This window comes from Hyaena hyaena, unplaced genomic scaffold (genome assembly GCF_003009895.1).
Source record: "Hyaena hyaena isolate Hyena2069 unplaced genomic scaffold, ASM300989v1 scaffold_116, whole genome shotgun sequence".
In the NCBI taxonomy this organism is placed as follows: domain Eukaryota; kingdom Metazoa; phylum Chordata; class Mammalia; order Carnivora; family Hyaenidae; genus Hyaena; species Hyaena hyaena.
This window is the reverse complement of record NW_024080748.1, coordinates 2,977,742-3,002,874: the sequence shown is the minus strand read 5'-3', so window position 1 is coordinate 3,002,874 and position 25,133 is coordinate 2,977,742. Positions and strand designations below refer to the sequence as shown.

The 25,133-nt window shown below is 43.1% G+C and overlaps 1 protein-coding gene and 1 long non-coding RNA gene across 5 annotated transcripts; one reads left to right on the top strand and one right to left on the bottom strand.

Annotated features, from left to right (window-relative positions):
- Window positions 1–243: 243 nt before the first annotated feature.
- Window positions 244–15,372, bottom strand: HTATIP2 (HIV-1 Tat interactive protein 2). 4 transcript variants are annotated; one of them, XM_039236760.1, is made up of 6 exons: window positions 15,317–15,372; window positions 14,575–14,770; window positions 11,920–12,027; window positions 3,803–3,940; window positions 1,695–1,756; window positions 244–977 (listed from the first exon to the last, which is right to left on the bottom strand). In XM_039236760.1, exons 2-6 carry the CDS (start codon window positions 14,767–14,769, stop codon window positions 767–769), a joined length of 714 nt encoding a protein of 237 aa, XP_039092691.1. In that variant the 5' UTR covers window position 14,770; window positions 15,317–15,372; the 3' UTR covers window positions 244–766. The 4 variants fall into 4 exon arrangements, with proteins under 4 accessions (XP_039092691.1, XP_039092687.1, XP_039092689.1 ...); XM_039236756.1 differs by lacking the exon at window positions 15,317–15,372 and adding an exon at window positions 15,110–15,310; XM_039236758.1 differs by lacking the exon at window positions 15,317–15,372 and adding an exon at window positions 15,034–15,120.
- A 63-nt stretch (window positions 15,373–15,435) lies between these two features.
- Window positions 15,436–18,049, top strand: LOC120234763. Its single transcript, XR_005529192.1, has 3 exons — window positions 15,436–15,562; window positions 15,908–15,966; window positions 17,877–18,049. It is a non-coding gene; the product is annotated as an uncharacterized LOC120234763 (long non-coding RNA).
- The last annotated feature ends 7,084 nt before the right edge of the window (window positions 18,050–25,133 follow it).

Below are 25,133 nucleotides of genomic sequence, written 5' to 3'. Positions count from 1 at the left end.
ATCTGAGATATGGAGATGATAGTCAAACCTATTAAGATTATAAGGATTATTGAAGGACTATAAGATGCATAGCATATTTAAAGGCTGGCACTTGATAAATCCTAAACTCTATTATACCATCCCACTGGCCACAATGCTACCTATTACCACTGATACTTGGACATTTTCTGACAGTGTAAGAGGCACCCAGGACTTGTCCATTTATTTTTCTTCCTATATTTAATTCTCCCATGATTATACAAGCCAGTTATATAATAACTTTTATTACATATTCTAAAGAAGTAGTAAGGCACAATGTTCATTCACACAAACACGGCAGTCAGCACCAGGTAACTAAGGAACACAAATGACAATTTTAGAACAGAACTCATCTGCAAAATACAAAAGGTTTGTACCGCTGCTACCACTGCAGACAAGCCTTTCAAAGCAGGCCACCCCACCAGTGGCACCACAATCACTATAGGAAGCTTGAACAAAACAACAGATTCCTGTGCTCACCCCTGAAGATTCTGATTCAGAGTTTGAGGTAGAGCCTATGAATCTATTTTTGAAAAGCTCCCTGGGTGATGAATATATACGTACAAGCAGGCTCTGCACTGCTGATGCAGAACACAATAATTTTTTATTGGATCTGGGCAGCTGAGAATAGTGAAACCACAGCTAAAATGCACTGACTTTTTTTAGACCCTGAAAGTAACAATTAGGTAGTGAGCGCCGAGTTTTACAGAGGGAAGCATTTCTCCAGTGTGGTCATGGCTTGAGAGAGTTAATCGGCTTTTCCCAGGTCTTGGATGGCCTTATTTTCCAGCAGTTCCTTCTTCTTGCCACTTGGGCTCACTGCGTTGTTGAGCATTGCCCTGACCACAGTCGTCACCGGCACAGAGTGCCCACTGGCCCAAGATTCTGGTAAGGAGCCAAAGAACTTCCTAACCAACCATTCACCTGGACGAGATTCTTGCCTATCACACAATAGAACTCTAAAGAGAAAAAGAAAAGCAGAGGAAGAGATGGTTTATTGTATTCAGACCATAGAGGGTGTTATGAACTGAATGATGCCCTCGCCCTCCCCCAAATTCAGGTTGAAGCTCTAACCCCCCAACGTGGTTGTATTTGAAAGCAGTGCATTCATGAGGGTAACTAAGGTTAAATTAGGTCATAAGGATAGGACCCTGATCTGATAGGACTGGTATCCTTACAGAAGAGGGAGAGATATCAGAGATCTCATCATCTGCACACAAGGGAAAGACCATGCCAGGCCATCTACAAACCAGGAAGAGAGGCCTCACCAGATACTAACTCTGATGGCAATTCGATTTTGCACTTCTAGCTTCCAGAATTGTGAGAAAATAAATTTCTGTTGCTTAAGCCTTCCAGTCTGCAGTGTTATTCTGTTATAGCAGCCTAAACAGGTGAATACAATGGGTAAAAGGTTTTATTTGGTGAATAACGAGGATTTTTTTTTTTTTAAAGGCAGCAAAAGCTACCCAGGAAATTCCAGACTACTCTGAGCCTGGCACCACCAAACTGTCCATCTTTTCCTCCAAAGCCAAAGGTATGTTCTTTAGAGAAGCAATCCATCTCCAGCTAACTTCTCTCATAACTTAGGGAGCTTAGTTGTCAGCCTCTTCAAAAGACAAACTAACTTCTAAAGAATAATGAACAGCGGCATACTCCTGGACAGTATGAATGCTTACCCGGGCCTAAACACAGAGTACCGTTCGAATTCTAATTCTTCTACCCTAGCTTCCACTTCTCCCTGTTAATAAAAACCAAATTTTAACATTTAATCAAGAAGACAAATTTATCATAATGCTTAAGAGGTAATAACTCGGGGGTTTTGAAGATAATCTGCTTCTGCAGGTCCAATAGTTATAAATTTCCTTATCTAGAATTTTAGATTCTGGGAAGTTAAGGAAGAGATCATGTAATCCTGATCTCTAGATGTCAAAAAGACATACTGAGGAGAGGTGGCTGCATAGTCAGTCCGGCCTCTCATGTGACTGATTTTAAAATAGATCCAGAGTAAGGAACATGTTAGGAGTTCAGCCATCAATGAATAACCTCCCCTTGGTCTAGGGTTAATGTTGCAGGCTGATGGACATCAACCTTTTTTTGGTTTCCAGATAGTTCCAGTGGGTCAGAAGATCCTCTATATTACTCCCTACCTCAAAAATCCCATCAAATTTCAGGAGACTGTGAGGTTACATCTACATGATGGCTTTCAATTAAATTTGTTTAACAAACTGAATTTTCATGCCAGACATCTCTATGGACAGAAACGCCAGAGAAGCTCAGGCCACAGGGACATCTAAAGGCTGTGTGAAGTCAGTGGCATGAATAATTCTCCTCTTTCTTGGACTGTTCATACCATTCACTTGGCACCTAACCTGATGCATCGCATAATCTTGGGTAGCTTTGCTAAACACTTTTGTAAAATTAATGTTTTTTAGTATATATACAGAGCTCTGCCACCTTCACCACCATCTAAGTTTAGAATTATTTCATCACCTTCCCCCCCAAAACACCCCACACCAACCAGCATTCACTCCCATCCCCTTCCCCCAAGCCCTGTCCAACCACTAATCTTTCTGTCTCTGCAGATTCTGGGTATTTCATGTAAATGGAATCATACAAGTTGTCGTCTTTTGTGACAAGCACTTCATGGTGTTTTCAAGGTTCACCCATGTTATAACATGTATCATGCTTTTTTATGGCTGAATAATATTCTTTTGTTGGTATAAAATATGAATATTTTATTCATCCATTCATCAGCTGATGGACATTTGGGTTGTTAACACTTCAGCTATTATGAATCATGCTTCTGTGAACTTCCATATACAAGTGTTTATGTGAACTAATCTCTTAGCTTTTACAAAGGTGTGTTTTGTCTCTCTTAGCAGCGTGCATAAGAGAGTTAAGGTAGCAAGCTGAGACTCTATCTTAGAAAGGCCCGCTTGCAAGCTTGACCTTTGGCTTGTGTCTGGGAACTTGGGTGTCAGGAATGGCCCCATCATTACCTAACTGGCAGGCTAGTTTACAGTGCCTAAACTGTACAAACAATGTGGTTTATGCTGAACACTTGGCTGCCTCCTGGAAGCTTATAATTTTTTCCAGGCTCAGGGTATGCCAACGTGACTGACCCCATAAAAACCCTGAAATCCTGGGCTCCGCCAAATTTCTCTCGTATTCTCAACACACATTGCTGGTGAAATTAAGCCTGTGTAACTCTACTGAGACAGGACTCTTGGAAGCTTGAGCCTCTTAACCCTGGACTTCACCGCATGCATCCTTCCCTGTTGATTGCCTTTGCTTTCTATCCTTTCACTGTAATACGTCGTAGCTTTGAGTGTAACTATATGCTGGGTCCTGAGAGACCTTCTCTCAACTTACCAAACTCGGGGCTAGCCTTGGGTATCTCCAAATAAGCCAATTAGGGACACCTTAGGGGCAAGAGCCATACCCAATAACGAAATATCATCTACTCAGGAAAAGGTTAAGAGTTGCTGCCTCCACGTCTCTTCTGACATAACATTCCACACTGGTATTCAAGAACCAGAGCTGCCACATCTTATTTCATAATTACTAGATAATCAGCAGGGGGAAAGGTACTGGGGATTATCTTTCAACTCACTCCTGTTTACTAAACATATCCCTGCAAAATACAGTCCCTGTAATTATTTTTAAAAAAAGTGAATCTAATCCACTTCATGCCTTTCTGTATTATTTAGCATGTTACATTATTTAGGATTCCCAATTAGCCAGGGTTCTCCGAAATATATGAAAGACAGAAATGTGCACAAACCTTAACTTGCAGATATAAAAAATTGCTTGACTTATCTGCTCCTTTAGAAGACAGCAAGTTAAAATGTTTGCAGCCTCCAGCTTTTGCCAGCTCCGCACACTTGAGGACATAATCTCGATCGACGCGAACAAATCCTTCCTGAGGGCGAAAAGGATGGACGTTATTTCCAAAAAGCTGTGAGTTCATCTTAAAGATTGCTATTCAGGTTGGGTGGCGGGCCTGCGGGGGACTGGAGATCTAAATAAAATGCATCCGAGCATAGACCCTGGGAAAGGCTCCAAGTATGAGCCTCAGGATAGACGGACCAGCTTTCACAGCAAGGCCAGCGAGAAAATAAGGATGGTGACGTGGAAACACAGACACCTAACAGATGTGCAAGGAGCAGAAGGAACAATAAGGTCAGGATGATAAACTGCTTTAAGTCACACGTTTCTCTGTCTTTCAATAACTTTACAAGCTTACAACTCTCTCTCTCTTTTCTCTATTGTGTCTGTGTCAGCTCTAACGTGCAGGGTCTCGTGCACAGCCGAGAGCACTAGCCAGGCACGACCAGAATGAAGCCTATTTAATTTCCAATTTTTGTGTATGTTTTACATCATACTTTATATATCAATAAAGAGTGAATCCTCAAATTGTTTTCCTGACAGATGTATGATCAGGAAGGTTTGGGGGCCCCTGGTCTAGACTCAGGCTGGTGAGGGCAGTGATAGGGTCTTTCTTCTTAATTCCTATCTCAGCATCAGTTTATGCCTGGCACATGAGAGGTACTCTAAAAATATCTGAATGAATGAATAAAAGTCCGACAAAAGCAGAGAAAAGGCAAAGCCAATTAGAGAGAGAGAGGAAAAAAAAAAAGGACTAAGTGGCAATGAAGGAGGAAGGGAAAGCATGGTGTAAACAACACAGTGTAAACTCATTTCCAGGGCCCGATGGAAGGACACATGCCTGTACCCAGAAAGGGAATTCCATGAAGTAACAGCCGCTCAGCACCACCACCAATGCTAGCATCCTCGAACTCCACACAGCTGGAGAGGAGTCTACAACCTAGTGAAGCTGAAGTTCATAAATACCCGTAACTCTATAATGAGGTTTCCTGTGACGACAATTTCAATTCTGAAAGACTACATTGCCATCTTCGTGATTTTCTGTTCAAAAAAATTTTGCCCTGTAGTCCTTACGGACCCTAAATGTTTTATTTCGTAAGGAAATGTTTGTCTTTTACTTCAGGAAGCATCACGTCCAACCCCGTCATCATGGAGATGTGAAAACAAGGGCCAGTCTGGTGAGCTTCCGGCTGAGAAAACTGACAGCAGAATGCGAATTCTGGACTCTGAGTGGTATCTCCATCGTACCCATCTTCCTTCTTATCTCACACTGCCTCTAGCCAATGACAATGACTAATTCATAACTGGGATGGGCAGAATAATGGCCCCTCAAAGATGTCCCTTCCTGATCCCCATACCTTTTTGAATAGATTAGGTTACACGGCAGAGGGGAATTCAGGCTGCAGGTGGAATTAAGGTTGCTAATCATCTGACCTTAAAATAAGATTATTCTGTATTATCCAACTGGGCCCAATGTAATCACAAAAGTCCTCAGAGGTGCAAAAAGGGAGTGGGAAAGTGTGAGGAGCACTCAGTCCCTGGTTGCCGGCCCTGAGGCTAGAGGCTGCACTCTGGCAGATTCTAGAAACTGGAAAAGGTCAAGAAATGGATTGGTCCCCAGAGCCTCCAGAAGGGAACACAGCCCTGTCAACACCTTGATTTTATTCCAGCGAAATTCGTGTCAGATTTCTAACTTCCAGAACGGCAAGATGAAAAATGTATGTGGTTTTACGCCACTAAATTTGAGGCGATTGATTACAGCAGCCACAGGAAACTAATACAGATTTCAATTTGAAAACAACAGGCCCAAGCAAACTTTTTCAACTTTGTATAGAAATCGATCGTAAAAGAAAAGTGAACATGTAAATAAAGAGCTCGATGAATTTTCATAAACTGAACATCTTCTGCAACCGACTCCCAGATCAGGAACTACATCGCCCCTCCCCCAAAGCCTACCCTGTCCTCCTTTGTCTTCACGGACAGTACATTTCCAACTACCCCCACTAGCTGCAGGGCAGTGTCGTGTTTCTGCCTCACTCAGGGGGCAGTGTCGTGTTTCTGCCTCACTCAGGCAACAGGAACTTCACTCTGTCCCCACACATCATCACCATCTCCTTCTGTGTTGTACACCTGCACACTCATTCCTCGCAGCACACTCACCCACGCTCCTTCCAACTCTCAATGCTGCTCTTTTACACCAGGATGAAGCAAACCGCGTTTACGGCTCAGCTCATCCTGAGGCAGGGGTTCTCTTCAGGGTCACTCTCCGAACTGGGATTTTACATGTGCTGAACGTGTGCCAGTAAAGACAATCCGAAGTGACACAGAAAAATTCTAAAGCCCTCGGCTCCTCTTCCACGTCTCTTTCTTCCCCTCGCCCTAACTCCCCAAACTCTGATTTCAATAACGGGTTCATTATTCACATGAAATTACAGAGCTAACTAGTGGAGTAAATTCCTTTTTGTCATTGCTGCTGTTTTAGCACTATTTCTTGGGAGCGTTATCATAGCTGTCGCCGTTAAAATCCTTTTTCTTCCATCAGCTTCTGTAAAAATAAAGGAAAGATTCGGCCAATCACAAGTCCCTGGACCGACGCTGTCTCCCTCGCTTAATCCAGGGCCAGTAGAGGGATAATTTGATTAAACTGAGACCCTAATTTATTTGGCTTTAGTTCTGGATCAACCTCTCCTTAATAGAGTGCTGCCGTCTCCAATTGTTAGATGAAAATTAGAGTGACATAAATGCCATGGGACTTTTTCAATCTGATTAGTCCGCTAAAGCACATCAATACCACCCCAGCCATCACACTCTGGCGTCCTTCCTTTCACCGGCCAGACGAACAACTGACAACCACTCCTTGAAGGACGAGCACCCACGCCGCTGCAGAGACCCCCACGCTTAGCCCGTCATCCCTGCTCAATGGGCCCTGTTGACAAGGTGCCCATACCTTTCTCCATTGCTGTTCTCCGGACAAAGCTAAAGATTGTTTTATTAGCAATCAATGGCTGTTAATCCAAAATGATTTCACAAATCCTCTGAGCCCTCAAGCTGATTATAGATACGCGTTTTTCCAAGCCCCACAAATTCTGAATTTCACTTCCCCCGCCCCGATGCGTGGCCTTTTAGCTGTGAATGAAACTCAAAAAAGCAAAGAGGTCAACGGCTTTCAAGGACTTAGAAACCAAACTTAAACGTGGATCCTGGTGACAGGCTCAGAGATACCAACCCACATGAATTTTCTCTGGAGTGAGGAAGATTCCATTTAGAGATAGAAGGAAGCTATCTTTGAAATCTTATTAACATCCTTTCTTGTGCTCTAACGGCACAAATAAAAAACAACAACAGGAGGAACAAGCTAAAACAAGCTACTTCATATTCCGGAAACACAATTTTCGGAAAAACAGTGTTTAGTTTCCCTAACCATATGGCAGGAGAAAAGATATCTCTTCGGAGAACATTACGTCCATTCTGTTATAGTATCTTTATGATTCCATAGTCAGTGTGCCCTACTCTAGGCTAGAAAAAAGAATTGACTAAATAAGTTCCCACCATAAATTTCCTTTCCCAGCACCTGCTCAAAAGAATAAACACAATGTAATACAATTCAGCAGAGATATCTTCATAGGCTCCACAAACATCCAGGGAGACAGATTCTCCAATGACTCTTTAAATCAAATTAAAATCCAAAGCTACTAAGTATTTCTTCTCCTCTTCTTTACACGTGTTTGAAAAGTGGGGACACTGTGACTTAAGAACAAGTCGTGCTATCACAGTATATCAGCACTGACCGGCATGGCTAACGAGCCTGCCACAATGACTCGACCTCTGGGGCCTCCTTCTCCACGGAGGGAGGATCTATCATCCTGTAAAGGGGACCACGTAGCCATATTCCTGCTTCTGATTCTTTCTCCTCTACTCCCTTTGCAATCCAGCACATAGGGTTAGACTAGAAAACAGAGATGCTGACAAACAACAAATGTAAGAATCTGAACCCCATTTGTTTGTGTCCCGGAGGGCATCGTTGTATTTGATGTAGAGCAGCAGAAGCAAGAGCTTGGTTAGAGAAAAAGCTCTGGAGAGAAAAATAAAAATCAAACGGGTACAGAGATTCCGGAGTTCATCTCTGTGTCCTCACAAAATGATTCCATTTGGGGCATTCTTCTCTCTGTGTGATGGAAGTCAAAGAATTCTGCAGACTAAAGGTGTCACATCCCTCTTATTACCAACGAGGAGGTGCTGGCTCATGGGAGCTACCCAGCACATCCAAGGGCCTGTGGCTATTTAGTATCCTGAGCCTCGAACTGTCGGGCACCCTATCACTTCACAAGCAGCCTCCTAGACATCAAATTAAACAGTACAGATTACGAAAGGAGTCAGCAAGCTTTTCCTGTAAAGGATGAGATAGCAAAAATGTTCAGCCTTGCAGGCGTGGGTTACGGTTCCCCAGCTCTGCCTTCATGGCACAACAGCAGCCACAGAGAATACATTACGGAATGAGAACTGCTGTGTCCCAGGAACGCTACATTCATGGGAACTAAAATGTGAATTTCTCATACTTTCACATCATGACACATTATTCCCCTTTTAAGTATTTTTTAGCCATTTAAAAATATAAAAACATTCTTAGCTCAATGGGCTGCCCCAAAACAGGTGGGCTGTGTGTGAGCCACAGTCTGTGGTCTGCGACCTGGATTAGAAGAATGTATCATTAAAATCAGAAGCCAGGAGGCTCTGACGATGCCTAATGAACATTACAATGGCTGCATGAATCACATGAACGGCACTGTCCACTCAACAGAATCTAAGAACCCGGATTGCAAGGAAACTAATGAAGAGGTGAAACCGTTATTACACCACCTCACACTCACTAACTGCATCCTCCCCTTAATACACATAAGGGGAAAGCGCTATTCTCAGTGACATCTGTGAGTATTTGCTCCACAGCCCAGGCCAGTATAGATCTGGGTTTCAAAGGGTATTTCAACCTTCACCAGCACACAAGTTACGTATTAACGCAAGGTGAAGGCCACCTAGGGACCATAGTACCTAGAAAAGCAGCCTCCCGAACACGGGTCCAACAAGAGGGAGGTTGGCTTGCATCACAATCTCCCAAGGAGCTTGCTAAAAATAAGGTGCCAAGCTTTCAACCTTAGAGATTCTGATCCAGCAGATCTGGACTGCCGCCAAGTAAGGAAGCCGCTGCCCTGATGAGACAACTGTGGCTTGTGAAGGTGAAAAAGAAGAGCGGCACCTAACACGACCACAGGAAACGGTTTTCCAAACAGCTGACAAAGCTAACAGGCCTGAGTCCTGGTTTCAGGAGAAATCTGGGCAGGCTGAATTTTATGGGTTGCAATGTTCTCCCCCAAATTCCTATGTTGAAGTTGTACCCTACAGTACCTCATAATGTGACCTTATTTGGAAACAGGGTGGTTCCTGATATGAGTTGAGGTGAAGTTATACTGGGTTGGATGGTTCTTAATCTAATTGGACTATTGTAAAAAGGAGCGACTTGGACGGAGCCACATGCACACAGGAAAAACGTCAACTCAAGAGACGTCCAGAGAGGACGGTCATCTATGAGTCAAGAAGAGAAGCCTGGAAAAGTTCCTTCCCTCACAGCCCTCAGGGCAACCAAACCTGCCAACACCTGGTTCTCAGACTTCTGGCCTCCAGAGCTGAGCGACACTACATTTCTGTTGTTTAAGCCACCCTGGTTATGGTACTTTGTTGTAAGAGCCTCAACAAATTCAGACACTGAAGATCACAGGGAGGTAAGATGGCCGCTCAGAAAGGGTCAACAATGAATAAGACAGAAACTATGAGTTTCTTGGAGTTTCTCTAATGGAAAGTCATATTGCTGAGGAAAAATGTGGGGTGTTCCAGTTACAAAACAGCTACCAAATGACACTAGACTTGCATCAGCTTTGCAGTATTCACCTGACGAGCTCTTTTTCTACAGAGAGGGCTGCCAACCCAGAACTCCGGGTAGGGTGAGCTTGGAAATCCACCAACCCCCATCAGCAGATACTATTACCTAGCCACTGGTGAACTGTCATTGCTTTTAAATTACCTAAAGTTATCACAACCCCCAAACTTTATATTACATCCAATCTAAATTAGTTTCAAATGGGAAAAAAAAAAAAAAAAAAAGACTTTCTGGAGGAAATGTCAGCTTCCTTTCTGCCACTATCCTCTTCAACCATTTAAACCCCAACTAATTTCTGAGATTATAGTTGGGTTACTAGATTTTTTTCTCTTGTTTACCCATCAATTCTTTTATCTTTTAAAACTGATTTTGGGGGCACCTGGGTGGCTCAGTCAGTTGAGCATCCGACTTTAGCTCAGGTCATGATCTCATGGTTCATGGGTTTGAGTCCTGGGTCGGGCTCTGGGCTGACTGCTAGCTCAGAGCCTGGAGCCTGCTTCGGATTCTGTGTCTCTTTCTCTCTCTGTCCCTCCCCTGTTCATGCTCTGTCTCTCTCTGTCTCTCAAAAATAAATAAATGTTAAAAAAAAACAACAAACTGATTTTGGAGAACAAAACGTATCAAGTAGCCTGAGTTGAGGGGAGTAGAGGAACAGTGCAAGGGGGGAGGGGGAAGGGGAGGAAACCATCTCCATGTAAAAAAATATTCTGGATAGGGCAGACACCCGGTTCCTCTGATGAAAATTGCTTTACACAATTTGAATGCAACAAAACAGTTTAGACTTTTTCCTGAGGCAAATGAGATTTGCTTTCTGTCATGAGTATCAACTGCTCCATACCTAATGCAGTGTTTTTTATTTTGCTGAGTCACCACCAAAATCAGGTTGGCCCTTGAAACCGTTCAACCTGCAATGTGCTAGAACAAAAGTTTTTCAGTGCTCTCAGAGGGCATGCTGCTTGTGACCGTCCCTGGGCCCGAAAAGACTGCACCAGCTACTGAGCGGGAACATGACCCTTTCTAGGAGACATACTGCGCCAATTCCCGAGAGAGTCAAATTTGTCTATAATCCATACTGCCCAGCACAGAGCACAAACCCAGCCGGGTTCCAAAGTGGACATGACAGAACTGCAGAAGACCTGGAAATGCATCACTACCGAAAGCATGAACAGAATTATTCTTTGGATCACCAGCAGACCCAGAGAAATACATGTGAGCTAAACTCCTTAGCTGGTATAAACCAAGAGTTCTTAACCATGCACTCTCCTAATGGTTCTGTGCATGGGGCCTGTTGATAAATCTGTGATACGCCCCCATGGCAGCATTGTGGTCCTGCATATTTACTAGACACATTTGGCTCCAGCAATCCTCTATCAGAGGGATAAACTATAGCCAGGGTATAAATTAAGAGGTATTAACACTTGCCAAGGATCTACGTAGTAAGCAATGACTTCTAACTAGGTAGCAAACGATGGCTCCTGGACAGAGGCCGATGCAATTTAGAATACCATTAAAAAGAAAATAAAACATGGATTAGAACACTTCTGCGTCAGTTAAGGCTGAATCACCACTGGGGTTGAATCATCGCAGAAGGCTGAGTCATCACTAAAGGCTCGCTGAATCGTGCCTCTGTTCTGAAGTCCTACATCAGAAGTTTAAAGCTTGGCACGAAAATAGGTTGAGGCAAATCATTCATGTGAGAGAGAACGCTTTAAGTTTAGAACATTTAGATAGAAAACAAAAACAGTTTACTGCTAACAGCATGAGCCAGTTACTTTTACTCAGACATAATGGTTTGCCTTAGTCAGGGGACGTAGTGACAGCAATATTTGCAAGAGGCAAGAGCTCGTAAATATTTATGATGTCTCTCAGCACGAAGGCCTGAACTCAAAGATTACTTTGAAGGAAAGATGAATTTATCAGTACTATCCGAAGAATAGCAAAAGCTAGGGCAGCATATGAAATATTAAATGATAAAAGCCTATTTACATTTAAGCACCACAAACATAAAGAAAAAGAGTAAGCAAGAAAGGAATCTTTGAGGTTACTGGCCAGCGAAAGGGGAAAGGAGTCTATTTCTTCCTTACCGCCCCGGCTTTTTTTCTAGTGGTGCCCAAGCAACAGAATCCAACATCATGACCTTGAAAGGCAGAAGCGTAGTCATCCAACTTTTCAAAGTCCACCACTTCTTGATTCTAGACGACAAGGACATAGCTGTATATAACTTGATGCTATTAAAAGACAGAGAAAAATACCCCTCCAGATTTAAGGAATAAGTTACAGAACATTACTGAAGAGGCTGCCCACTTACCATCAAATTTTGTAAGCTCTGGCATCTCTTTCTCCTGCCAGTCTGCTTCTATCTTTTCCATGTTAGCCTATTTAGCAGGGTAGATTCCTAGGTATGGAAATTGCGATTCTACATAGTGTTTATTTTACTTAGTAAGAAACCTCGGAAATAGCCAGAGCAGCATTGGTGCAGAGTGGCAGAAAATTGGGGCATTAGACATTAAGCATGGATACATTTAGTAATTGACACAGAATTAACAAGGTGCTGGGTAGTTTTTAAGATCTATGACCAGTTGATCGTTACAGATACTATTTAAAAAATTGATATTTTGCCGGGAGACAAACCGAGTTTAGTAAAATAACAGAAATTCAATTGAGGAAAATGCATAATCATGTTATAAAAAAATCTGCCAGCTCATTTTCTCCCACTAAAAAGTAATTAATCTGAACTCAAAAATCAACAATGCACTTAGATGTCCACAGTACACATAATTGGACTATAAGTGATCCCTAGAAGTCTAAAGTCAAGTTCGATTATCATTTTCTCTTTGGAAAAACAAAAGACCTGTCTATACTAGCAAGAGGGATACCAATCAGGTATAATGAATGTCAGGACAAGGAATGGTATTTGCAATCTCAAAGACCTAGGTTCAACTCTTGAGCCTGCTACTTACTAAGCCTGTGATTTTGGCCAAGTTATTTACCAGGTGCCTCAGTTTTTTCAGCAATAAAATGTAAATGATAATCTTTCCTCCAGTCCAATTCTCACCTATGTTAGAATCAGCCTGTGAATGCTTTGATAGAAAGGCTGATTCCTAGGTGTTGAACACATACTTCTGAAGCAGAAAATGCCCTTTAAAAAGCACCCTCAGTAATTTTCATGCTCCCTCAAATTTAACAAATGTGACCTCATAAATTTGTTGTGAAATCTAAAAAAGAAAGATTGAGGGACTCCTGGGTGGCTCAAGCAGTTACGCGTCAGATTTCAGTTTGGGTCATGATTTTGCGTTTGTGGATTTGGTTTGTGGGTTCAAGCCCCACATAGGGCTCTATACTGTCAGCCTGCCTAGGATCCTCTGCCCTTCTCTCTCTGCCCCCCCAACTTGTGTGTGCACGTGCATGCTCTCTCTCAAAATAAATAAAGATTAAAAAAACAAAAGATTGAGAAGTTCCCATCACTCAGGAATTCAAATAAAATGTAGTTTTCCTTCCCTACCATCAACTCCTTCAAAAGGATTTTCCTGGCACTACATGCAATGCTGAAGAAAAGTATGTTTCCATTAAGGGCCTGACCAAAAGATGTGCCACCAGAACTCGTTTATCAAAGTACAGAACTCAATTTCAGTTTTTAATTACCAGAGGTATTTGATACTCCATGAAGCCAGACTATGAAAACCACTTATTACCTAACTCTGAGCAAAGATGTCCGTTTTAAATTAAAAAGTCCTGATGGACATAAGATCTATGCAAAATGACTGGCCATGGATATATAGGGGTTAAGAACACACATTGTGTGGGGTGCCTGGGTGGCTCAGTCGGTTGGGCGTCCGACTTCAGTTCAAGTCATGATCTTGCAGTTTGTGGGTTCGAGCCCCGCGTTGGGCTCTGTGCTGACAGGTAGCTCAGAGCCTGGAGCCTGTTTCGGATTCTGTGTCTCCCTCTCTCTCTGACCTTCCCCTGCTCATGCTGTCTCTCTCTCAGAAATAAATTTAAAAAAAAAGAAAAGAAAAGAAAAAAAGAACACACATTGTGAGACTTTTGTTATCTAGAATGTTTCACCTGTAAAGCCTGTGTGACCAAGTTCTATAGCTGTGGGGTCTCAGGATTACATTATAATTTACTGCAGTTCACAACTCCCTTTAAATGAAGAAAGGAATCTCTACAAAGCTCAGACTTCAAATATTTAGGGGAATCTGGCATATCATTTGGTTAACCATGTAAGCATTACAGTGAAAAGAATATTCCACTAGGCCTGCAGCCCTGGGAAGTTAAGAGGGCAATTCTTATAAGTGAACAACCGCACCTTTCACTGCCATTCACTCTGCTCGCAATTCCCTGACATTAGTATGGAGTGGACAGGTAAACAAAACAAGCAAAGTGGTTGAGAACATTGCCCAGGGTTACAGGTCTGCTTCTAGAGCCCAGCTTGAATGGCCCTGAAAATGTGCTCTTCTCTGTCTCCCCAGCCCCCATTACAATCAAGGGCTGTCTTATACGAGTCTAGATTGAAATAAGGGCTTAGCCCAAGGTCACACAGAGAGTAGGAAGTCCGACCTGGGCTTAAATCCACGACAAAAGCTTCCAGGGAAGGGTCTCACAGACTATTCTTGGCCACATTCTGATCACCTCTACTCTACCACTGGACGGGCAATGTTCAGCCTTTAGGTATAAAAATATGTTCACTCCGCAGAACCACTGCAAATACATTTTTGAGTCCCAGCTAAAATACCCACCACGTTTTTATAAGCTTCCTCATCGAAGCTGAGCTTTCTCCGGCCAATGAGCGTGACTTTGGAAAACAGGTTCTGTTCCAAGATTTCTTTTAAGAGCACTTTGCCGGTTTCCCCGCTGGCACCCAGAATAAAGACAGATTTATTCTGCATCCTGAAGTCTTCCCGAAGCTTCGCCAGCGCCTCAGTCTTGGCCATGCTACAGAAATAACATCGACAGATGCGGTCTTAGGATGTTTAAGGGCTGGCCCTTGCTTATCATGGGTAACAATGGCGGCTTATTTGTTCTAGAAAAAAGGTATTATTCTCCGCGGTATGGGCCCAGGGGAAAGTGCTGAATCACCTGCAGGGCGTGGCGCCCTGGCCATCCCCGCACCCAAGGCAATCTACTGCTCAGAAGGGGCCCTAAGGAGAATGCGCCCAGGTGCCACGGCACCCAGGGGCGTGGTTCTTCACCGGTACCTCCGGTTCCAAGGGCTTCTTCCTCCGCCCACTGGGATGCGGGGGCCTAGCTCGGTCCCCAGCACGGAGGGGTTACCTGGAGCCGGCCCCTGGCCCCGCGTCCTCAAGCCACAGCAGGAACAAGGCGGCCATCAGTGCCGCCGCCGCCGCCGCGCTTAGCGCCGCGGGCCCTGGCATCAGGGAACCCCCCGGTGCCCGCGGTTGCGCGTCCCCTCGCCCCATTTGGCGGATGCCCCTCCCAAATGTGCGCGAGGGTCGCAGGCGGCCCCAGCGCCGGCCCTACCCGACAGAGTCTTCCGGTGACTTAGCTGAGCCGCTGCTTCGCCCCGCCCAGAGGGGGCGGGGCCTGGGGGGAGGGCGCGGGGCGGGCCTCGAACACGTGCGCAGCGCGGCTGGGTGGGAAGCTTGGAGACCGCCTCCTAAATGTCAGCAATCGCCGGCATCTTTCTCCGACCTTCGTGCCGCCACTTAGGCTAAGCTCACCCTTACCCAAGGCCTCAGCCAACAGACTTGACCTTCGCCTTCGCTGGTCTGTTTCTAAAATCTGTAATTTCAGTTTGTATTGGGCATCTCTGTCTCGAATTCAACACGTCAGAACCTTAACCGTTCCCATCCAACTACCCCGAACCGAAATTAAACAGATTTCCTCCTTGCCTCTCTTTTGAGTCTCACTGTGCCTATATATTTTCACATTCCTCACCCCTCCTCTCTCGAGTCAGAAATTGGGCTATCCCTTTTGACTCCTTGTTTCCTGGCCTTTCCACAGTCCAGATTGATCACCAAATCCTGTCATCCTATCTGCCTTTCAGATATTTCTCTTGTGTAATTCTCGCTCTCACCATAGCTTACCAGTAAAACTGGTTTCCCTGCCCAGGTCCCAGCTGGTGAGCCAGGATGATCTTCTACACCTGATCCTGTGGTTCACTCTCTCAGGTCAGTGGTGTTTAGAACATAACAATCTACAGTGGGCCTGCCCTGGATCTTGGGAAGTCCCAGACAGGAATCAAAATCACAAGTAGGAGTCGGAACAGAGATTCCTAAACTCTGTGTCCTAAATGTTGGTTATTTTGGGCTGCCCAGCATTCAAACGCTATCCCTATTTTTGGGAATTCCAAAGTATGTGGAACACAGGACCCCACCTCTCCCTCTAGAAGTCAAGTGAACCATGTGTTTCCTCACCCAACTCCTTGGGAATTGTTACATGTAGGTGAGACCCAGACTCAATTCAGCAGATACTGCCATCCAGGTTTTCACTTCTGGGGGAGTAATAAGTAGATGCAGTGCAAGCCTGAGATAGTGTTGGACTGGGCGAGACAAAGGCACAGGATAAGGGCATCATCCTCTGATCTGTCAGACAGCTGATGGTGTGATCCTTTCTTGTGTTTTGCCTCCTTAATTCCTGCCTGTTTACAGAGCCTGTTCTTTATAGTTTCTGTTATTCTTCCAATAATTTTGTTTTCTGCTTCAGCTAGGCAGAGCTACTTTCTCTTGCTTGCAATAAAAGACCTCGAATGATACAAAGCAGAGTGATTCATTCCCCACTGACCTGTCACAGTGTTTGCACCCTTCCCTTTGAGTTCCTAAAGCTTTTCCACTAAAACACAATTTAAAATCTTGTCTGCTAGCACTGCTCAAGAGTTCATTCATCAAATCCGTTGCAGAAATTAATTGTCCCCAGTGTCCATTCTCCCCTTCTTTCCTTTTCTTTGTTGTGACATAATTGCTATACAGTAAAATACCCAGGTCCTAAATGTTCTGTTGCATGACTTTAGACAACTGTGTATACACCTAGGTAACCCACCTAAAACAAGATACAGAACATTTCTGTCATCCTGGAAAGCAGCTTCGTTCTTCTTTCTAGGCAATCCCTCCCCATCCCAGAAGAAACCATTTTCTGACCTCTATTAATACAGAGTAGTTTTGTCTGTTACAGAACTTCATTAAATAAAATTATTCAGCATATACTCTTTTGTGCCCCAAGTTTTTTCTGCTCAACATAATGTTCTTAAGACTCATCCCTGTTGTTTATAGGGCTGCATTTTGACCTCCAAGGGCCCTTGCGACTTCATGGGCCCCTTTCTTCATAAAAAATGAAGTTAAAAAATTATTTTATATAATTATATATAATTACATATATATTATAATAAAATATATATAAAAACAAACATATCCATATTATATATTAATAAAATGTTTTCTTCAGCCTGACAGTTCATTTTTTCCTTCTGATTTTAAAGAAATTAGAATATACTCATGGACCTGGGCACTGTGCCTACTGTGCCAATTGGATAAGTCAGCCTTGGCTATTTCGTGTATCAGTACTTTGTTCCTCTGTTGCCGACTGGCATTCCACTGCATGAATATACCACATGTTCCATCATTCTCTTGTCGATGGACATTTGGTTTGTTTCCTGGTTTGGGCTATTATGAATAAGACTTCTATGAGCACTCTGTACCAGTCATTTTGTGGGCATAGGTTTTCAGTACTTTTAGGTAAATGCCTACAAGAGGAACGACCAAAGCATTCGCTAAGGTGCACATGCCATTTTCTTCTCCTACCCACTTGGTATCATTAAGCTTTTTAATTTTAGTCATTTCATGGATGTTGAATGATCAAATGGCTCCTTGTCTTTCTTTGAGCACTCGGGCTCTGAGTTATGTCTGACCACATGGCTGTGCATTTAGATTCTATATTTCCTGGTATCGCTTGCAAGTCAATGTGACCGTGTGACAATGTTTTAGCTGATAAGCCTCAAGCAGAGATAATACGTGCATATTTGAATCGCATTTTAATAAGGAAGTTACCTGCTTTCCCTTCACTTTCCCTTTCCTCCTATCATTAGGCCAGAATGTGAATGTGGTACTAGTGAGCCAGCTCTGATCATGGGAAGAAAAATACCCTAGAAGGTGGCAGAGCAAGAAGTGAGAACCAGAGTCCCTAGATGACTTCAAAGAACAGAGACCCTCACCTACCCTGGACTGTCTGCCCATCTGTGGGCAACTGGAGAGAAGTAAACTTAAGTCATGTTGGAGCTACCATAATTTTGCTTCAGCAGCTTAGACAGTATTTGCATAACATAAAATCCTTTTAGTCAATCTCGTCAATGGGTACTGAGTGATTATTTAACATGAGCTAAATACTGTGCTAGGCACTCTGGATTTTTCCAAGATGAATCAGATACCAGATAAATTTACTCTCACCTGACATGGCAGGTCATGAATACTTGGGGGACTAAATAAAAGTACATGTTAACATTGTCAAGCATCCCCCAAACCTTCATAGGTTAGCACATGCTAAATGCCAAATGAGTATACACACGGAGATAGAAACCCAGAGAAGCACAAACCCATGACTTTTGTTCTCTGACAGTTGGCTAGCATCAAGGCCCTGAGATAATGTGACATGTCCTAGGCTACTAGGGCGCAGGGTGACAAATGACTAAGGCAAATAGGAAAAGAAAAGCATAAGGGAAGGAGGAAAAAAGGAGCATAGAACGATCTTGGGCCAGAAGACCTACCTGCTAAGTCCAGGAAGGTTTGACGTCACCTTTAAGTGAAGTTTCTTCATTTATCTTGGCCTCCACTTTGTTATCTGTAAAATAGGAGCCATTTTATTATGTTCATTTTGCTCCAAGGAACAGAGACTCACACATGTTAGCTTGAGTAAAGACTGTGAATTCTGTAAGGATACACAATTTGTGTAAGGGAGACAAAATCTCAGAGAAACCTGAAAATAGAATCTTCTGAGGATTGGGCCTCATGGGAAGGTAGTTCTGCATTTAGATCAAATGGAGAGGCTTTAGGATTGGGGATCCATACATCTTCACTTTAGAGCTATATTTTTAGTTATACCTTAATTAAGACTCTTTCCATTTCAAGCAATTGAAATACCAACTCAAAATGTTTTAAACAAAAAAGAAAATATACTGGCTCATGCAACTGAAACATTAGTGTGTGTGACAGCCTCAGGCATAACTGGAATCAGGCCCCAGCCAGCAAGGCCAGGATTCAGTACCGTTAGCTCTCTTAGCTCTGGTCTCCTTCATGTTGATCTTCTCTTAGATGCCACAAGATGACCTGAAGGTTGTGAGCAGCTCCAGCCTTTTACCCAGGGTCAAAGATAGGAAGGATAATGGCACTTAAAGTGGGTAATCTAGGGTCAGTGTACTAAATGGGTGGTGTCTAAACGTTCAAAGGTTGGGGAGGGGATAAGCTACTAAAACTTAGAGAGGACTGTCTCATAGGAGCTGTGATTTTCAGTCAAGGAGACCCCACCAAGGAGAAGTCGGGGGAATAATACCCCAACCTCTCTCTTCTCTTGCCTTTTGATTTCTTGCTGGGACTTCTAATTGGCAGAACTCAACTAGAAATTGGGGGAACTTACATTGTGCAGACCAGGTTTCTTCAGGGCTGGACCAGGGGGAAGAGATGAGGAGAGTGGATCGTTCAAGATATTGAGTGCATCTTCCCAGACTCAAGTCTAGCAGAAAAGGGCACAATTGTAAGCAGAAGTCCCCCACTGTATCTCCTTCATTCCAATTATATCCTGATCATCACTGTAACTGAGGGAATGAAGCCTGGATAGGGCCAACTCATCCCACACGTCTGAGAGTAGGGAAGGAGGTAGAGGGTAGAGCCCTCAAGAAAAGTAGTGGTTACTATTACAAAAAGAAAGAAGCACGGATGTTAAATGGCTTCTAAAGTGGCCATACTTCTCCATTTGTTATCCCGTTTATTCATAAATATCTATACTGGATAATTTATTTTTGCAAAGCAGTTCTATAAATAAATATAGTATGACTGAGACATGTGATTGGGCACAGGTTGGGGTAGAGGTAGAGGAAGGTTTTGGCAGAGGTAGGTTTTGGAAGAAAATTTTCTAATATTCCCCTATCACAGAACAAATGTAACCATTAATTGCATTCAACAATTGAAGTAGCTGATTTAGTTTATCTATTATGTTCTTGACAGTAATTTTTTTCCCCTTTGAAAGTTGTGGGAGCAGAGAGCTGCTGGCATATGTGCCTGTGTTTCCTGCCTCCATGCTAATTTTTTTTTTTCATTTTAGAGGTGGAAAAACTAAGTCACATATCTGTTAAATATTTTATCTAAGATCAGAGTTAATCAGGACAAGAACCTAGATATCCAGATCATTGACAAAATATCTACGGCAATTCTAGGATCTTTTCCGTGAAAGCACAGTTCCTCTTAAAGGAGCTGATTGTCCTATATTGGTTGTATTATTCACTTTCCCTAGCATTTTGGAGTGTGTTCTCTCAGTGATCTATGTTGTGGGAACGTGGTAGGTGGAAGTGTGGCTGGTTTTGAGGGGCCAAAAAATCAATTTGGCTAAAACAGAGGGACAAAAGCATGGGGCAGAGTGTTGGGGAGATGACACTGGAGAGGCAGTTGGGGTCCAGACTATACAGGAGGACCTCATAAGATAAACTAACATGTGTAATTACTACTTAGTTTTAAAATTTACTAACTTGATTTCTTTTCATTGCATATTCAATTATTTTCTTCATTTTAAGGTAGTGGCATATTACTTCAATTGCTATTAGTACATTTATTAGTACTCATTATTGTGGATGCATTTAATACAGTATGTAAAAATGGGGAAATTTTTGAAATGTTTTAAAAAGAGAGTTTCTTGATGATCTCTACATTTAGTGGATGAAGATGAAGCCAGAAGTAGTGTGCAGAAAAGGGACAAAGACAGAAGAAGGCTTGTGCATGAAGCCCTGGCCTGAGTAATCTATGGGATGAAGGTGTGGACCAGAAATTCGCGGCAGGAAAGAGAAGAAAGTAATGCATATGAAAGACCTTATCAAATAACTACCATCTTTGGTTATTTAAAGTTCTCTACAATATAAAAAGAACATAGGATTTCAAGTTATAAGACCCAGGGGAAAGCCCCAGCGTATATACACTGACTAGCTGTGTATATTTGGTCAAGTCTTTAGTTGTAGTTTCCTCATCTATAAGCAGACAGGGTGGGTGATGGCAAAAGCAGCTTACTGCACAGATTCAAGGCAAAGTTCAAATTAGACAGGACGTGGGAAGGCGGTACAGGCTAGTAGTTAAGCGTACGTGCCTTGGCATTAGTGCACCTGGCTTTAAATCCCTGCTCTGCCACCAGCTAGCTCAGTGACTTTCAGCAAGTTCCTTAGGCTTTCTCTTCCTTGGTTTTTCCTCCTGTAAAGTGTGAATGATAATAATTACCTAACTCATGCAGGTTCTGTTGGGGTCTTAATGAGAAATCCGAATAAAGCACTTAGTGGGGTATCTGCGTGGCTCAGCCAGTTGAACACCGGACTTTGGCTCAGGTCATGATCTCATGGCTCATGAGTTTGAGCTCCACATCAGCATAGATCCCGTTTCAGATCATCTCTCCCCCTCTCTTTGTCCCTCCCCCCTCAAAAATAAACATTATAAAAGAACGAATAAAGCACTTACTGTGTAGCATATAGCAAGCACTGAATAAATGTCTTATTACAGGGAAGAACTTAGTAAACTTTGTAAAAAAAAAAAAATCTAAGTACTATGAATGTGACTTGCAATTCTGATGAAGAGCCTAAGTAACATCATTTTGAGATTAAGGCCTCCATTAAGAGCAACCTCAGGCTGCACGTAGCCCCAGTTCCAGGAAAAGCCTCAGATTGTTCAAGGCTAAAGCCATCCTCAGACCACCCTCAGATCAGCTAATCAAAAAACACTCCTATGGTCTGAGTCAAGGCTGGAAACTGCAGACAGTTATTTTATACAAACTAGCCAATTTCTCACCGCTTGCCTGAACCCCACGTGGGCCCTTTGAACTCACCTCATAATTGGTCACTTTCAAAGGATTCTCAAAAGTCATGATTGGGTCCCACCAAAAGTAACGAACACCTCACAGATACTGAATGGTCAAAGCTGTTACCATGGGTGCTGTTCAATTTTTATTGTTGCTTATGTGATGATGCTTTATGTATAATGTGTGCACTGTAATACCTCCATCCCTTACCCCATAAAAACCCTGCTCGCTATTGTTTAGGGCTTCACCTTGCTGCCACTACACCAGTAGGCGGGTGAGCCCCTGCTCGAGCTTGTAATAAAGACCCTTTTGTACTTGCATCGGTGTCGGCTCCTTGGTGGTCTCTGGGGACTCGCGAATCAGGCACAACACTGACTACACTGAAACATCTCTTGAAGCTTCAGAAAAATGAAGATGCCTGGGCCTTGCCCCACACCTACCGAATCAAGGTCTATAGTTCTAAAAAATTTTTCTTAAATATTTATTTTTGTGAGAGAGGTAGAAACAGAGCACAAGCAGGGGAGGGGCAGAGAGAGACAGAGACATAGAATCCAAAGCAGGCTCCAGGCTCTAAGCAGTCAGTACAGAGCTCAATGCGGGGCTCAAACTCACGAACCCATGAGCTCATGATCTGAGCCAAAGTCAGACACTTAACCAGCTGAGTCACTCAGGAGCCCCCAAAATCTATAGTTTTTAAAGCTCCTCAGATGAATCTGCCGCACAAAGGAGAAATTTACCATGGCAGGACACATTATTAGGATCCATTTCCTAATAATATCCATAAGGAGAACTGTTAGAGTCTTTACTTTTAGGAGACCGTACAAGTGGCCCGAAGCAATCCAAGCTTGACGTCTCCTTTTAATAAAGTGTATACTTATCATGTGTCAAGTACCAGTAATCACTTTATATGTATTGATTCATTCAATACCCACAACATCCTTATGAAGTAGGAATTTACAGATAAGAAAACTGAGGCACAGAAAGGTTAAGCAGCTCGCCATATTTACCCAGCTAAAAAGTGGCAGGGAGCACCAGTATTGGAACGGCAGTCTTCTGGCTTGAACAACTACATCAGATGGATTCTCTCAAAGCTATAGTGTCTCTCAAGCATGTAACTTCTCTAAACCTCACTTTCCCTATCTGTAAAATGAAGATCATCACATTATTTCATAGGGGACTTGTGAAAATTAAGAGAGACTGTAGGTAGAGTAATCAGCAATGCATTACACTTTACTAAGCATCAAATGGAAGCCAGTCATTATTATTCATAATTTTAATATGTTTATCACTAATCATTCAGTTACATGGAAATATAATGCAGGTTCCAGCTTAAGTCCAAGAATCTTAAAGGTCTGAGCCTATTTTCCAGCTGCTGAAGCAGGACACTTTTTTTTAATGTTTATAAATACATATTATATATTTATCATTTTTAATTTTTGTAAACTTTAAAAAAATTTTTTTTTACAAATAGTTTATTGTCAAGTTGGTTTCCATATAACACCCAGGGCTCATCCCCACAAGTGCCCCCCTCTGTGCCCATCTTCCCCCCTCCCCCCCCACATCCATCAGTCTTCAGTTTGTTCTCAGCATTCAAGAGTCTCTTATGGTTTGCCTCTCTCCCTTTCAACACCATTTCCCCCCTTCTTCTCCCCCATGGTCCTCCATCAAGTTCCTCCTAATCCTCCTATACGTGCAAACATATGATATTTGTCCTTCTCTGCCTGACTTATTTCGCTCAGCATAACACCCTCAAGGTCCATCCATGTTGCTACACAAGCCCAGATTTCCTTCTTTCTCATTGCCATGTAGTATTCCATCATATAGATAAACCACATCTTCTTGATCCATTCGTCCATTGATGGACACTTAGGCTCTTCCATGTTTTGGCTGTTGTTGAGAGTGCTGCTATGAACATTGGGGTACATGTGCTCCTATGCCTCAGCATTTCTATATCTCTTGGGTAAATTCCTAGCAGTGCTATTGCTGGGTCATAGGGGAGTTCTATTGTTAATTTTTTGAGGAACCTCCACACCGTTTTTCAGAGGGGCTGTACCAGTTTACATTCCCACCAACAGTGTAGGAGGGTGCCCGTTTCTCCACATCCTCGCCAGCATCTAGAGTCCTCTGATTTGAAGCAGGACACTTGATTGAAGGCAACGTAGGACCTGTTACTTGCATTTACCTTCTGAACCTCCGTTAATTTCCAGCACTTGTGTGTAAGGGTCCTTCGGTGCGCAGGAGGACATGAAGAGCTACAAGGCCCATTTTGCTAGCAACGACACAAGTTCTGTACTCCAGTGTCTTCTGAAGGGCAAGCAGTGCTGCTTTGAGCGCCCCTTTAATTAAAGGGAAAATGAATGGAGAGCAGGTGTGTCTTCTTCACACCTTTTCCAAAGAGAACTTCCTGCAGCTTTAACTTTCCAAGGAATTCAGATCATTGGCCAGAGGTAAAGGGAGGGGGGGGAGAGAGAGAGAGAGAGAGAGAGAGAGAGGCCAATTAGAACAGTCTTGCCAGACAACACATGGGACACACACTTAGGCTGTGTGAGTTTCTAGGAAAAGGAGCTGAAGGAAAGTCAAGCTGATAAAGTAGATCACAGCCAGTGGGACTGGGTAAACCCAGGTCACATATTTTACAGTTCCTGACACAGGCACTGGTTAGAGTAGCGTGCAGAGAAAGAAAACAAAAGTGTGATCTGTAAGGCTGTGTGTGTACAATGCAGAAGACAAATCCACGTTCAGGTTCATGCTTCCTCAGCTCCAGCCAGCATCAGCAGCCTGTTAGTTTCTGCCGCAAAGCACCAGGGGGCGCCAGAGAAGGCAGAAACTTTTGTTCCAGGGACCCTCCTCACTGTTAGAAAATCCTCTCTGATCTTCATGTATGTGTAAGGATACTTACTATCAGTTCTTTTGAATTTTATTTAAGAAATGAAACGACTGTGTGCATAAGTGTGTATAAGTATTAGCACTGGCTAATACTCTTGGGCCAGGTGTGTAGCTCACAAATGAAAAAGCTAAAATAAGTAAGCAGTGTTAGAGAATGCAGAAGTAAAGGAGATTGTAGGCGATGAATTAATTCATTTGTCAAATGTCTATTAGCTGCTTTCTCTGTGACTGCTGGTTAGATGCTGGCTGTACCATGAGAAGTGAACACATGACTTTCCACTGAACTCATCAGTAGTTCACAAGTCAAAAAAATGCTACTCTCCTTATTCTCTCCATCTATTCACCATTAAATGTCTTCACAGGAAGTGCATGGAAGGGATAAGCACAGAGGCCTTGAAGTAAGACAGCTGGTTAGATT